The sequence below is a fragment of the Scophthalmus maximus genome, chromosome 1 (genome assembly GCF_022379125.1).
Source record: "Scophthalmus maximus strain ysfricsl-2021 chromosome 1, ASM2237912v1, whole genome shotgun sequence".
Lineage (NCBI taxonomy): Eukaryota > Metazoa > Chordata > Actinopteri > Pleuronectiformes > Scophthalmidae > Scophthalmus > Scophthalmus maximus.
Genome location: NC_061515.1, coordinates 5,760,474 through 5,776,319, shown reverse-complemented (window position 1 = coordinate 5,776,319; position 15,846 = coordinate 5,760,474). Strand labels below are relative to the sequence as shown.

The window sequence follows — 15,846 nt, the reverse complement described above, 5'->3', positions numbered from 1 at the left end:
TGCCTTATTAAAAGTGTCCAAGCGGTATAAATTATGAAACACGTGCACTAAAACATACAGACATAAACAAACAAATACTGGTATGCATATTATCACCGCACACAAGCGTAAGTCTAATGTGCTGCTTAGATTCTATAATACACATATTTATAACTATGCTGTATCAGATAGGTGCCATTTATAACAAATGATAGAAGATGGTTGCAAATTAACAGTCTTCGTGTTTTTCTCTTCTCTCTTATAGGTATGCATTGAAAAACTTCTGCACATCCATTGTTCTGGCTCGGCACCTGATCCCACCCATCTCTTATCAGTTTTGTCCACTTCCAGTCCAACGATGGGCTCAAGAAGAGTGTAGTTTGCCACAAGTCAAGTCCCGAGTTTTTGTCCATGGCCGGGCCTGCTTTAAATCGGTAACCACTCGGCGCCAAGCTGGACCCGAAGACTCCGCCTCCCCACGCCTTCTCCTGCTCCACTGCCCCGCCCCCTGAACAGTCTTTGGACCACACACACACGCCTCAGCTCCGCGACCCGGGACTCCGATTGGCGCGTGAGGTGGAGGAGTATGTCAGTGACACGAGCCTGCCGCCTGCACTCCGGGAGTTCACGGCCTCCTACAGAGATGCAGAGACCATTACTGGTAAGGTTTCATGCATACGTTCTACTGACACCATAGGTGGACAAACTCACTAGAATCCCTCTTCGGCCCTACATGCATAAATACATAATTCAACTGTCAACTGTTTTTGAGTCCTGCTGCACTACTCCTTCAAATGAACCACCAGAAGGACAGCCATTAGTCGCTAATGGTTTGGAATAAGCCGAGATCCCCGCAGGCTGTGTGAGCGTGAGTGTTGGAGGGAGGGAGGGAGTGAGGCGTGTGGAGCTATGAGAAACTGTCCCTCTCCGTGACCCTCTGTCTAATGTCACATCCTGTCAGTAAAGCAGCTCTATGGGACTTCAGCTCTTTGTATAAGCCAGCACTGGAAAGAGAGAGGAGCTGCCAGTGGATGGTCTCTGTCATCTCCTTCACTCATATCTCCCCCCTTCTTTTTCTCCCCCCCCCCCCCCTCGTCCGCCTCTCCCAGGGAGCAGAGGAACACTCATGTCTGGATCCCCAGCGGTCAGAGTTTCGCTCTGCCGTTGGCGCGTCCTCTTTCTATTTACAGTCTAATAAATTGGGCTGTCTCCACCAAATATCTGCCAGATGCTCCTAACAACTGATGTGATGTCGATATAAAAGATAATTGGGCATTGGTAATACAGTTTTAAGCACGCAGCAGTCGAGATCGTCTCATTCCAACACTTTTGGAAACAAAACTGATCTTTTAAAATCAGTTTCCAGAGTCCTACAATAAGTGAAGAGTCCAGTCTCCTCCTGAGTCCTATGATAAAACCTGACACGTGAAACAGTGCTGTCTGTTTGATTCGGGAGTTTAAGGACCATGAGAAACGACTGAATTTAGCCTGGCCACAGCAAGGCCATAAGGATTTCTGAACCACTTGTACAACACTAAATTGAAGAGGGATTTCTGCAGGGATTCAGACTATGGCAGTTTCTTAATGACACAAAGTCCAGGAAAAAGGTCCTCCCAAACACGGTCCCTCCCACCCTTGACCATGACCTCAGTTCCTTGCATTGTTTCGAACAGCAAGCTGGAGCTTGTGATGGAGTTTCTCACCTTGAACACACACACCCACACGCACGCGCGCGCGCGCGCACACACACACACTTGGCCCGTCCATCCATCCATGCCGTATGTGCATGTGTCCGTGCTGTGAGGGAGCTCTAACTTTTTTTAATGTTCACTTTATTAGTGCATTATGTTCATTGCATGCAACTGTTTTGAAAATGTATCGCTGAACAGGCATCCAGGAGAAAAAATGAAATTGCATTGTCACTGCTTCACCTTTTTTCTTTCTCAAGCGATGAAAGAATATTTAGATTCCAGGTTCACAAGCATTGGTTAATGGGATTTCAGTTTTAATGCCGTTTGATTTGAATCTCTGTTAGTGTCAACTTTTGTATGGCAGTGTTCTCATCTGTAAGATTATTATTTGGTTGAAATTAAAACTTTAATTCCGTGATTTCAACCCTCCATTATCAGACAGACAAACTCTTGTTGGTGCAAAAGCCAATAGAGTAGCACGTGTTTTGTCAAATTAAATGCTGAAATGACATTTTGTGGTAATATGAGTTGTAGCCCTATGTCTTTTACAATAATGTCTTTCAAGGGCAGGACAGTTGAGGAGTTTAGGTCAGTGCTGCCATCTGCTGGTGAGACAGGAACAATATAACAAGCCTAACTTACCATTCGTAGTTAGATGCATAAACTTGTCTGCAGTGTCTCATCCTCCTACGAGTATATATTGTCGGAAACTGTCTTCGTCTCCCTGCCTAGCTCTCCTGTTGGACACATCCTGAAAGTTTCTGTGGGCCTGTGTACGATTTCCACAAAGTCTCGAGGAAAAAACACAAAAAGGCTTAATGGAGCAGCTCATTGCCACGGGCCAGTTCCTGGGCGTGAGGTTAATTCTCCGTGGTTACCAGCCAAAACGGTGACGTAAAAGAGTTGAGTAACTTCGAAATTATGGGATGCTTGGCAAGGTGGAGAGGGAACGGGCAGACAGAGAGGAGACAGGGAAAGTTATGTAAGAGGACAAACGCAGTAGAATCCAAATTGCTGAGTACGCTGCCCGACTCTGATGCGATCAGGGCGACCGCGGCAGTTGAGCTTGGTTCTTGATCGCTGCATTATTACACACGCACTGTAGAGACAGAGCTAAGTAGCATGAGGCTGAAACTGTGTGGAGCCTTTGGCGTCGCTATGAAGTGAGCAAAACTCGTTTGTGTGTTGAGGAACACACTTCTGTGAGCCGTTGCAGCTCATCTCTCCATCTCATTTTGAAGGATTTTGAAGGAGCTGTGTTATGTGTATGCTGCACATCGTTTCTGTAAATAAAGGTGTGAAGGATCCAGTGTAGAAGGAGACTCACCATCTGCATACTCACCAGGCTGGACTGCATCAGTGCGGTTGTTGCAAGAGCCTCGGAAACACTTTGGACGAGTTTGGACAGAATGAAGCAGACAAACACAATTGACACGTCTGATAAGGCCCCACGTCCTGTCACGTCTGTGCCTCTTCACCTGATTGTTTCCAGCTTTTGCGTTTGCAACACAACACAGGAAATTAAAAAGTGTATTTTATTGTAATTTTTTGAAAATGAATCAGTCAGTTATCCTACTGTAGTATTATTATTATTATTATTACTATTTTAATGCACGACTGGGACATTGTAGTGTTACCATACAAAACAACATTGTCTCATTCAAAATGACAAACCAAAACACCTGACCATGTTTTGCGTGGCCGTAAATCATTGAAATGACATGCACACTGTCTCTTGGCCTTTGGAACTGAAACAGTGTGATGTCCCGTCTGGCACGTTGTACTCCAACGCTTCACAGCATGCGCGACTCAACTTTAAACTGCGTCTGTTTTAAAGGCGAGTTGCCTTCGTGGCCGTGCCGCTGCTGGTTTCCTCCGACTGAAATTTACATCCGCAGCCGAACTGGACTCGGGCCCCTGCACGTCCACTCTTCTCTTAGAGAATTAGGAGGGTGGTGAAGACCTGCGCGCACTCAGAGATTTACGGGGTTGGTGACATTTGAACACCTTGGTGCGGCCTTTCCTCACGGACATCTCGTCGACGGGGACATTTGACCATGTTGACATTCTCTCTTGTATTCCATGTGCGCACGCTCATGTGACGGCGGCGGCGGCGGCTGTCAACTGTAGCGTGGTCTATTCCTGGACGGGCCTGCTGCAGCTCCACTATACAAGCAAGCAGTATTCGGTTGAATGGCCTCAGTGTGCAAGAAGAGTGTAGTTTGTCCTCAGTAAAGTCTTCTATGCACTGCTCTCTAACACACTTTCGTCATTAAAGGATACTGACCGTCCAGAAAGCAGCAGGCACTTGAATAACAGAGGAGAATGTGTTGCAAAATTTATACTATGATGCAATTCTTTTTTCTTTGTTCTATTTATTATTGTCTTTTTTAAAAAAGTGACATTTGTTATTCTAGATTGGTTTTATCAGACATCAGGCCACCAGCAACACGTTCCATCCAGCGATTTTTTTAAAAATGTACTTGGAAATTTCCAAAATAAAGCCGCTATTATTCGTCCAGGTCTTTTGTACACGGGCTTATGAATACATGTGGTGCCATTCAGTGCCAGCTGTTGGGATCTGTGGGATTACATGAGAAAACACACTAAAGTGGGGTTCTGGCAGTTTGTTACAGACCAGCGATTATCGCTGCTGTTCCGTCGACCTGTTGCTCGGCAGCGAGTGATGTTTTTAAACTCGCATCTACTTTCCCGAAGGAAACGCTCGGAAAAAAGGCTCCTTAATCACATGTTCTCTTTCATCGCGACTGTGTCTCCATGTACGGGTTTAATATAGAGGAAGTGTCTGCCGGAACTGCTTTAAACATGGGTAGGAAAACAGTAGGAACCGCTTCAGGCCCGCTGTTACACAAACTCTATTTACCCAAGAAGGGGGGGACGAGGGGGAGGGGGAGAAGGGGAGAGAGGGAGGAAGAGCCCAGCTGGGTCTGCTGGGAGGAAGAGAGAGAGGGGGGCAGAGCAAGCTATGGGCGGTCCATGAGGATTCCATCATTGGCATGTCAGGCATGACGAACCAGTTTGGCTCAGGACCCTCCTCTTCTCTCCTCCCTTCCTTTTTTTTCCTCTCTCTCTCTCTCTCTCTGTCTCTCTGTCTCTGTCTCTCTCTGTCTCTGTCGGTCGCTTGCATGCAGCGCCGTCCTCTAAAACTTTACGCTCCCTCTCTCTTGTTCTTCCTGTCTCTCAGCCCCTCCAGCTCTCCCTCTCCCTCTCCCTCCTCTCTTGTTGTTTCTTGCGACCTTGCCCTCGCCAGTGGAAAATGTGATCGGAGGGCAGTGGAGTCGCCGCTTGTCGGGCTTCGGGCACCATGAGTGAGTAGCCTTTATGCGCCTTCCTGCCAGTTCCAGCTGGCCACTCGTCGGGTTTCTGACCGGTCTGGCTGACATCTGGATAGTCTTCTTGTCTTTGGATCCTAAGTCTGTGCTTGTCTGTGTCTGTCTGACAGTGAGTCACTCGGTTGCTTCCTCCTTTGTCTGTCCCGCTTAGTTTAGTGAATCTTGAGGGATGTGCCTTTGCACGTTCAATGTTTCCCTCTCTTTGTTTTAAAAAAGTCTGAATATAAAAAGTTCGAAACCTCTGGCTAACAGAATGCAGCCATTCAGCTCGGCGACATTTAAGTCGTGTCCATGTGACTCCGCTGTCCGACACCAGTGCTGTTGAGTGGCTGGTTTGAATCCTGCCCATGTGCTTGTTGCGCCCTTCTTTCTCCGGTGACCTCATTTCGGGTCTCAGTGTAGTGATACCTCCCTTGGTTACACTACACTGTACGTGCAGTGTTGGTTCACATGTGGGTCAAGGGGAGGAAGTTTCCGTTATTACTTTGCCTCATGTTTGACCAAACGGCGTGCGACAGTGTATTATTACCGCCTGAATAATGATCTGTTCTCGCTGGTCTGCCGCTGTGTCCTCGGCACACGTCGCTGCGTCTATCGCCCAGATCGACAGTACCCCAGTGGCCTATTCTTACATTTGAACTTGAACTCTCTTCCTCTGGTGGCTAAAAGCTGCTATTGATATTGGCACGTCCCTGCGGCTTGTCTTCTTTGTGACCGCAGTTGGTATTTACATCTGAATATGGGACTTCAACTTGGCACCCTCAGGTGATTCTTTTCCTTCTTAAATTTGGTGTAAATGTGGTTTCTGGTGGCTTGTAAAAAATATATTGTATGATATATTTTATCGTGTCAGAACACAGCAGCAGCGAAAACACCACACACAGTGTTTGAGTGCATGTAAATAAATATTCACACAAGTCAGCACTACTTGGACAGTCCTGTTGAACTTCTTTTGCACAAGATGACGTTTGAACAAAACATAGACAAGTGAATACATTCATACACGAATCCTCTATTGATTTTTGATGTTTTGATATTATTGATAATATATATATATAACTATAAAAACTATGATTTCTTTACCAAATACAACACAAACTCACTCTTTGCTGCCTCCACTGACCTTTTGTCAGCGCGCACACAGTGCGAAGAGTTTGAGCTATTATTATCCTCATTCACATCCTATCAGTGCTCACTTTAGCAGCTGAAGAGCGTAGGTCACATTTCATATCAGCACAGAAGGGAAATATTATGAATCTGAGGAGCAGCCTCTTCCTCGGGATCGACTTTGTTTCAATACTGTTTGATACGTCCAAAATTTTATCTTGACAGTTTATACAGCTTCTGAGAGAACCGCTGTCCCGTCCGGTCTGGTGAAAGTCATTTTTTGAATGTAGGAGAATGACTTTTCCTGAGAAGCGTCGTGTTAATCTTGGTAACACAAATTAGTACGAACAGTATTTGATGTAATTAAATTCAGTCTAATACTTATTCCTGCGTTGAAACCTCACTGGCTGTGCTTGCTGAACGACTCCCCAGCGCGCGCGTGTGCGTGTGTGCGTGTGTGCGCGTGTGTGTGTGTGTGTGTGTGTGTGTGTGTGTGTGTGTGTGCTCCCCTTGTCAGCACAGTCAGTCATTCAGTCTGGATTAGCAAACTGTGAGAGACAGCATTGTTCGAGCGACATAGTTGGACAGACGAAGAAAGAGAGAGACGGACAGCAGTTGAGAGCTACAGGAGCAGAAATCATTTTCCGTCTAAGCGAAAATGTGCTCTCGAATAAAACATCCTTAATGTGTGCCCCTTTTGAATAGAACACATAACTGATGTGCGAACAGGGAGGCACATAGCCGAAAGCTTAGGTAAGATTTTTCTAGTATTCCACAGCACCAAGGAAATATGTCTCTCAGCTTGACTCAGTGGTTGGAAGTAGGAGGAGTTGTTGAGGAGTTTGTGGACCACCATGTCTCGTAATGAATAAAGGATTACAGTTCTTTTGCATTGAGAGTGTTTGAAATTGTGTGCTTTTTTATTTGGTTTAATCCTCTCAAGTGTCTACGCTGATTTTATTTATATCACCCTTCTCAGACAGCAGGGTCTGGTGGTAGTTAGTGGGCAACCTTCCCCACTTCTGCATTTAATATGCCTTTGAGATTAATGCTGAATCTCTATCAGCTGCTACATCAATGGAGGAATAAAAATACCGTACTGACACAGAAAACTGTTGCATCGCTATCCTCTGCATTAGCGTTAGGTTATGGGTCTAGATGATAGGGGCTATAACTTTCGATATACATATTTTATACAGTTAATTTCTTTCTTTTTACATTCCTCACATTATCGCAGCCTGTCACATATCACTCCATTTTTATCATCTATTACTATCTAAGATGACCAGAGGAATTGCGTTACACTGCCTTACACTAATTACACTTTTGATTTCATTCGCCTGAGGATGCAAGTGGACATCAATGAACCTACCCCCCAGTTGCAATGAGAAGTTGGCTAGTTCCTCGTTTGGCCACTAGAGGCCATCACATACCTTCAGTTCAAATAAACTGAACACCAGAACTGACACTGACATAATGCCCATCACCAACCTTTAGTGTTGTCATCCCTAACTGACGACAACATTATTTATACCCACTGCCCATATTACTATAAGTAATTCCATAATGAGTTTAAAGAAAATATTATTCCCAAAGATAAGAACAATACTGAAGTGTCTCTCTCTCTCTCTCTCTCTTTCTCTACAGATGTGTGTAACAGTACTGATTTGCCAGAGCTCGAGATCATCAGCCTATTGGAGGAGCAGCTGCCAGTCTACAAGCTGAGGGCCGACACCATCTTCGGCTACGAGCAAGATGATTGGCTGCACACGCCGCTGGTGGAGCCTGACTCTGCCCTCGACCTGACTACTGAGCAGATAGAGGAGACCCTCAAATACTTCTGTAAGTTGATCGTGTAATTTTCATTATTATTATATCAATGGATATGCTGCTAAAATGTCCAGGTTAAAAACTCGTAACACTAAACTTCAGTCACACACACTATGGACTGAAAATAGATAAACTGTTCTTGGCAAGTGATGATGATGATTTAAGATGAAAAGGTGAGAGAATTCAGATTCATTCTGACCTTGAGTGAGCAGTAATAAGAGGTGGAGAAAGAGGGGGGAGTGATCTGTCCAACACAGTGTGGCAGTGACGGCTGGTCCTGGTTGCCACAACAAACATACCTGGTGCGTCTCTCTTACTCTCTGGTGGAAGATGCTTCTCTCTCTCTCTCTTGCACTCGGTCCTCTGTTGCGTTGTTATGCACAGGTCTGCTCTATCAAACTGAGAGTTGTCTTGTGGTTACCGGAAGCAAATAAACCCACATAAAAACACGTGCACGCACCACACACACACACACACACACACACACACACACACACACTGCACTTCACAAACCAAGGGAACGTAGAGTGTTTTTTTTCTTTTTCACCATCAATTATGCAGTTCTAACTCACGTCTGCTTAAAGGAGTGACTCAGGGTAAAAATAGGTTCTAAAAATAGATCAGGCGTCTTATAAATAGGCGTCACTGAGGCCTGTAAATTCACCTCGACGCCGACATGGACACCGTGGCCTTGACATTGATCATAGCCAGTCGGGCTAAGAGGAACTGACAAGGCCCTGTTACCTAAGAAGCATCACATGGTATTCTGCAAGGGGTATTTTACTGTATATTTGACGTTGATTTGAGCAGCGATGGGTTGTACTGGTTTCATCCTGATCAGGTTTCACTGAGCAATCTGTGGAAATTTTCCCTCTTATGAAATGGTTCACCATAAAAACCATATGTCATATTCATTCAAGCATGAATACAACTTTTCATCTTCAACTTTCATCTTGACCTGGAGCTCGGGTTTGTTAATGTGCACATCATCCTAGTGTTCATTGATTCATTTCAGCATGTGACCTGCTGACATGTTGTGGGCGATGATGACACGGAGGCAGCTGACCAATAGAGAGCAACTCCATGTTGTGTTGACATCACTCCCACATGTCTCACTAAACAGAGGAGATGATTGGAGGATGTCCTCGTTGCCATTTAAGCTATAATGAAGCTGATGATCGGTATTGTACATATATGAGAACTTGCTAATAACTAGTCATGAGATCTTTTTATTTTTTTATTTTCTTAGTTTATGAATTATTTCACAGGTTGTCTCACATGCGCTGCATATGAGCCGGAGATCCACAAACCTGATATAGATAGGATTATATAATTGCATAGCAACTGCAAACTTGCACAAAAAAAGAGTCAATGTATCCAGATTAATTTTTTTAAATATTTTAGTTTCATTGAATATTTAATACATATATTTTCATGCTGTAATATGTTGAGCTGAAACTGAGCTGATGTAATGACACTGCATCACACAAACTCTGGTTTAGACTAAACTCTATAGTTATTAGAATAAAAAACAAGTAAGTCCCTTTTCTATTTCATTCTATGAAATACTGAATTCCTCATATAAGCTTCTGTTTGGCAGTGTGGATTTAGCCTGTTAGCTTGTTTTCCTGCCCTTGTGTTAGCTCCATCATATAGTGCGTTGAGCTTTACTTAATGTTTTCATAAAAAGCTGTTTCAACCTCTATATACACTTCCAGCTTTGGCTGACATTGAATTTAGCTCATATTGTCATTGCTTTTGCCACGATGAGACCCGCTGCTCTCTGTGTCCCATGCACTGTGCATGTGTGTGTTGCGTCAGCCCCCCGCTTAAACAACCAATCACTGGATACCTATTGTGTTCATTCATTTTGGGTGATACCACGTCACCTCTGCCGACGCTACACTTCCTACTAACTCTCGCTCGACGTGCTAAGCCTCGGGCCCCCGGAGTCTGAGCCGGTTGCTACAGCAACCACACAGAAGGACACAGTAGAGGAGAGGAGGGAGAGATGCTGACATAAGAATGGAGGGTGGGAGCAAGCTGGGGAGAGTGCTCTTGTCTGATTGGCTGTAGACACTCTCTAAGCCCGCCCATCCCCCTGTGTCACGATTATCATCACTTCTGCTGCAAAACCCGTGACTGCTGCTGCTGCTCGCTCACACTCTGTATCTCTGTGTTGAGTCACTGTTGGAGATGTCCATGTGTAGAGGCAGTGCTGTAACTGAGGAGGGAGTGTTACAAAAGGGAAGACGGCGGCTATGATGTGACCTCAGAGAGACTCGGACAGAGGTCACACTGCACAGGAACCCTTTTACTGACATGGATCTACAAAAGGATGTGTGAACAGGATGGGGGATAGAATCTGACACATTTACAGAAGCGTTGGATGTGACTGAGGTGAACTGATGGACAGGGAAGAAAGATGACAGACCGCAGGACAGAGAGTGAAGACAGATGGCAGATCCCAAATGGCAGGAAAACATTGAGGAATTCCTGGTTCGGCAGAGGACAAAACAGTCACAGTTATTTTTTTTTTCTGTTGACAACTGATGACGCCAGTATCAGTCCTGTGGAATGACACGCAAAAATGGCACCGGCACCACAACAAATATGGAGCATCATACGCTGACAGTTTGCCGCTAATGAGATGGGGGACAGAAGGGACATATGATGAGGCCGGGCAGACTCTCGCCAACAATGGCCGCGTGCCAGCGGGTAACTGCTAAGCATGCTGGGACAGCAACACTTGGCACACACTGACCGACCAACGGACGAGATGCTACGGCTAAGTATGCTGGGACTTTGGAAGCAATACAGCTGTGTGTCAGAGCAGTGAGGATGAAGAGACGGGGCCAGAGGTTTGTCAAGGCTGACTACTATGAGCTGGACTGGTACTATGAAGAGTGTACTGATGGTAAGACTACAGTCGGCTACAGTCAAACTTCTTACTGGAGTTGTGTTATTGGGGATGTAGATGTGTAAGAGACTGATGCTAAAATACCAACAGTATTCTTCAGGAGTCTTAAGTCTCGCTGAATCAAATGCACTGACTCAACCAAAACAAGACAGGAGGCTAGAAACTACAAGAGAACAGAGTGCTGCACTGTGCATTAGATCCAAATCTCAACTTTTATGTATTGACGGTATAAAGAAACTGACAAAGACTTAATAGTTCAAAGTTCTACCGGTTGAGTGATTTAACATTTAAGTGCTTCGAGGATGGCATGAATACAGTATGTGTTGTGACAGAGTTTGATAACCGCTGGTCAGGTTCTTATCTCCTCTCATGACACTGTGACTACAGTGAAGAGAAGAAGTGGCAGGATGAAGGTTGACTAGTAGAGAACTTTTTTTAAAAATTGGCAACCTGGGAAATGTGATCCTGGGGACGGAAATTCATATCAGAAGAAAATATAAAGACAGACGTAGTCTGTCACGATAACTCCTTTTTGTTGCACAATATGTTGTCCCCGAAATGATTGCAATAAACGATATTATTGTCCTTTTTTAGGGGCATTTTTTTTTCATATGAATTTATGTGACCTTGGTCATTGTGTGTGCAAGTCCTACATGATTTTTGTTGCTCCCGAGAGAAATGTTATCCAACATTTTAGAAAAATAGTAACAAAAAAAGTCCATATCGTCTGACATTTTATAGACCAAACCAGTGATTTATTAATCATACGATGAGAACAGATGAGAGGACAGAAGCAGGAAGACTGTTGTTGACGTTCATTCTGATGTCAAGAAACGCATGTAGACACAACGGCTGCTATTGAGGCCAATAAAAATGATTGATTTCATATTCATGTATCGTGCGATTAAGTCGAGACAGACGTTACAGAAACGACAGAAGACAGCAGGCGGTGTCTGCTAGGATACAGTCGGTGTTGCAACAGGTTCTCTGTGGCAGCTGACTCACCGAGCGGCTTCCTGAATTAGGACCAAGTGGATCTTCTATGAAGGGCCACGGATGTTTGTTAGGTATTTGTAATTGTAATGTCAGTTGGTTCTCGATGAAGACGAGAGCGAAGGTCTGTACTGATGCCAGCTACTGTACCTGTTGACCGCAGCTGCTTTGGAAGGTGGAGAGAGACAGACAAATGTGGCAGAGACTGTTCATTGTGAGGAGAGGTGCGTAGTGAAATGGCGGCAAGGAGATAATAAGTACAGGTATAATACTCTCCAAATCACGGTTCGGGATTTGAGAGTTGCAAAAACAAAGCGGAGCTATCAAAAAAAGAAAAATACAAGCAATTATGCACAATTCAGTATAATGAGTAACATATGGCTGCAGGGCTTTAAAACCACCCACTACCTTTAGAATCTGGTGCAGTGCATTTATGTAATGTTCCCCCGGCTTACTGTTTACGACGCCTTGTTTTTATTGCAGCAGCTTCAGCGTGTAACCTGTCAGAGTTATAACACACACAGCAGCCAAGACATGTGGAGGAGCGAAGGCCCCTGGTCATGTGACCAACGGCAGGTTAAAGCTGCAGGTCGGATTATTATCTGGATTTAGGTACAGGACTCTGGCTTCTGTCTCTCTACATCCACTGTTGGTCTGTCTCTCCTCTCTTGTCTTGGGCCTGGATTTGCTGTCGCTTACAATGCAGCTTGTTATGATCCATATCCTACCCTAACCTATCAAACAATAGCCGTCACCTGCAATAATTGCCCTTCATTTGGCTGAACACTGGTGAATTTGATGGTTCATGTTGTGTTTTTCGTTGACATGTGAAGGTCTGTTGGATGCAGGAAGACGATGCGATCTTTGAGTTGCTGTGTGAACTATATAATAATCAGGGATGCTCTGTAGAAAATGGTTACATAACAGTTTGAGGCTGCTCGGCACCAGCACCTCCTGTGTGTGAGCTGTGCTACTTGAACCTCTGCAATATTGTTTAACGATGTGGCAGCCAGCTCAGGTTTGATTCCCAGTCGCTGGTAATTTGCCTTTTTTTAGAGACAAACGTTTCTTCTAGTTGCTGACAATGGGTTGTCAGACAAATAACCAAATGAGCGAGGGTGTGCGGGTTCTTTGATACAGCTTCTCGTGCAGTGTAGAGGCAGAAAATAGAAAGCAGCCGGTTGTGCTTCATTCTGAGATATGCAAGGGAGGGATGTGGAAGTAGGTTGGCGTATATTTAGCCCAGAAAATTTGCCTGCTGCTCTCAGCCACCCTTGCCAATAGCAGCCTGCCAATTATTCTTGGCCGCTTGGAAAGCCTCATATAACAAATGGCTGGATGGGCAGAGAGGGTCACCAGGGCAGAGGCCCGAGGAAAGGGGCAGATTATTCTTTGATCGGGGACGTGACGAGGGGAACAGAATAAAAAAGCTCCGAGACAAAACATGGATTTTTGTGTCAGCAGTGAAGTTTTGATGTTAGAACCAGTGCAAACTATTAACCAATTGTTTCCCGGTCTATATAGATACTTCCTTTAAATATGTAATTGTCTAACATCTAATATCTCATGGCTTTTAAAAAATAAATCCAAACATCATTGGAAGATAGTAGTCGTTTTTGGGTAATGTTGCTATACTGTAGTTGTTGTGTCAAAGCAAACAGTGAGTAGATCTAAAAGACAGGAGGGATACAAGTTGAACAATGTAGAGCCTCGAACTCTTAACAAGCTGAATTATTTTTTTTCCAACAGGGTTATAAACACGCAACTGTCCAAACTTTTGTAATTTGCCTCAAAACTGCTGTTTGCAAAATCACAAACTACAAAGTTTGTCAAAAGAAACTTAACTGGCCGAGGTGAGGTAAAAGGGCCGAGGTTGCATAAAAGGTAAAATGGAAAAACGAGTGGAGTGTAAAGAGTGAATGTGACCAGAAAAGCAATGAGAGTGGGGGGAAAAAAACACTCCTCCGAAGCACTGAGGGTCTCTTTTGTCGTCTGCAGCATCACATCCCGTTCGTCCGTTGAGTGGAGTTACTCAAGCATGCAGGACAGTCCTGAGCTGGCATCGGTTTTCTAGACCAATTACAGTAATTATAACACTTGTGATGTGACTAATGAGCAGAAAACTGGACCGCCTTGATGCGGCCCATGGGAATTTATCAACGATCAGGGCCAACGGGTCTTACTGGTTCAGCTCAGATGGACATGTGTCATGTCATTTCGTGGAATAACAAGTTATCAATGAAAAGGAAGTCTTAGTTTCTTAAATATACTGGAAGCTGAGAAATATACTGTAGATGCTATCTGAATCAAATCTGTACAGAGGTAGAAGAAAAGGCCAATATGTTGAACCCAACAGTTAGTCCATTTTAATGAGGTTTGTCCATTATGTGGTGCATTTTGACACTATCGTTGAATATCCCGCCGTCCATTTTTGTTTGTTTGCCATTCTTACAGCATAAAAAAACATTCACCTGTGAAGGGTTTCACTGTGTCTGGCCCCACCCGGGAAACAGTTGAATGTCTATTCTCGTTTGCCCTGCCCTGTCACCATAGAGGCTGAGCAGACTGTACCAAGGTATTTTCACTCGCGAGGGGGGAAATACAAGAGGACTGTGCTCCAGTTGAACTTGAGAGCTCACCTGAGAATCCGGGTGTGTCACCCAGGTGCCAGTCTGAACCATTTTAATCCATTGAAATAGAAACGGTTGAAAGGGATGAATAGTCGAGGATTACAGGGAGAAAGATAAATATTACAGATTCATTTTTAAATGCTCTCATCTGTGAGGGATTACCTCTATATTAACCTAGTTTTGTGACTTTAAAATTGCTGATGAAAAGCTTCTAGTATCGTGTGTGTGTGTGTGTGTGTGTGTGTGTATCTCCACCCCCCTGTATATGGTGAAGTGGGGTAGGCCATTCACTGACCAGTCGCAGAGAAGAAGGGGAGGAGTCGGGGGAGTTCTCTGGTCAAGTCATACAGCTACGGCAGGGGACAGATGATACACACACTTTAGAAACACACAGAGCAGTCTACCGCACAGACATGCACAATGACACGCGCTACCCACACTTTATCTACTCTGCTACAAAAGCTAGACGTGTACTTTCACATCCAGGCACACCCACAGTAGGTATTGATTCATACTGCAGATTAAACGACCAACGCGCCTACGGATGCACACGGCACAAGTAGGAGCCATGGCGTTGCACCTACCGGATTTGTGGTTCACTGGTTTGCCGTCGTGCCCAAGAGCGGAGTGATGGCATTGCTCACATCTGCTGAGGACCAACTGGACTGCTCCTACCAGGAGGATGAGGAATGTGATGGTCTGCCCGGTAAAGGGAGCACAGAGCAGCAGGAGGAGGAAGAGGAGTATGTCTGTCTTCCCAGTCGTGAAAGTACAGATCAGGAAGGGGAGGAAGAGGAGGTGGATGAAGAACAGCAAGTTCTGTGTGAAGGTAGATGGTGATCTTTGTGATCCAGGGCATCATCTCTGATGTGCATATCCTCTTCTTGGTTCTCGTCAGTGTCTTTCGCGGTGTGTCTGATTCGTAAGCTTCCTGAAGTGGTTATGAATGATGAGATGTGTGATTATGATTATTGGACACTGGTGCAACCCGTTTTGAAGAGCAGCACGTCCCCTGTGGCCTGTGGCTGTGTCCTGCAGGTGCAGTCCTTCACCTCAGTGTTGGAGCTGGGCTCAGCACAGTGTGGTTCTTCTGCCTGCTGCTGATTCGACATGTTCAAATACGGGTTTGGCTCTTTTAATTTTCCAGACTGTGCATTAAGTGCCAGAATGCTAGTTCTCACTGCTGATTTAAGAGAGAGGTATACATAAACTAAGCGCATCAAGCAAGGACAGAAGACTGGAGATTGGTCGCTGCTGTATTTGAGACTGTACAACAGAAGTATTCGGGGGCAGTTCATGAGAATCGTGTCTCCTCGTATTGTGGAATACGTTTTATTGTGGCC

The 15,846-nt window shown here is 44.8% G+C and overlaps 1 protein-coding gene across 7 annotated transcripts in view; it reads left to right on the top strand.

Moving 5' to 3' along the window:
- Window positions 1-420: 420 nt before the first annotated feature.
- Window positions 421-15,846, top strand: part of trak1a (trafficking protein, kinesin binding 1a) — a 33,068-nt gene continuing 17,642 nt past the window's right edge. Inside the window, exons 1-2 of one of the 7 annotated variants that reach the window (XM_035616857.2) lie at window positions 421-640; window positions 7,778-7,972. Coding sequence is in view for 5 of the 7 variants with exons in the window: in XM_035616946.2 (XP_035472839.1) it covers window positions 4,996-4,999; window positions 7,778-7,972 (199 nt within the window). In the remaining 2 variants the exon portion in view is untranslated. Of the gene's footprint in view, window positions 641-3,465; window positions 3,659-4,674; window positions 5,000-7,777; window positions 7,973-10,014; window positions 10,878-14,870; window positions 15,333-15,846 lie in introns of those variants that run through there. The other 6 variants (XM_035616769.2, XM_035616946.2, XM_035616613.2 and 3 more) reach the window with 6 other exon arrangements.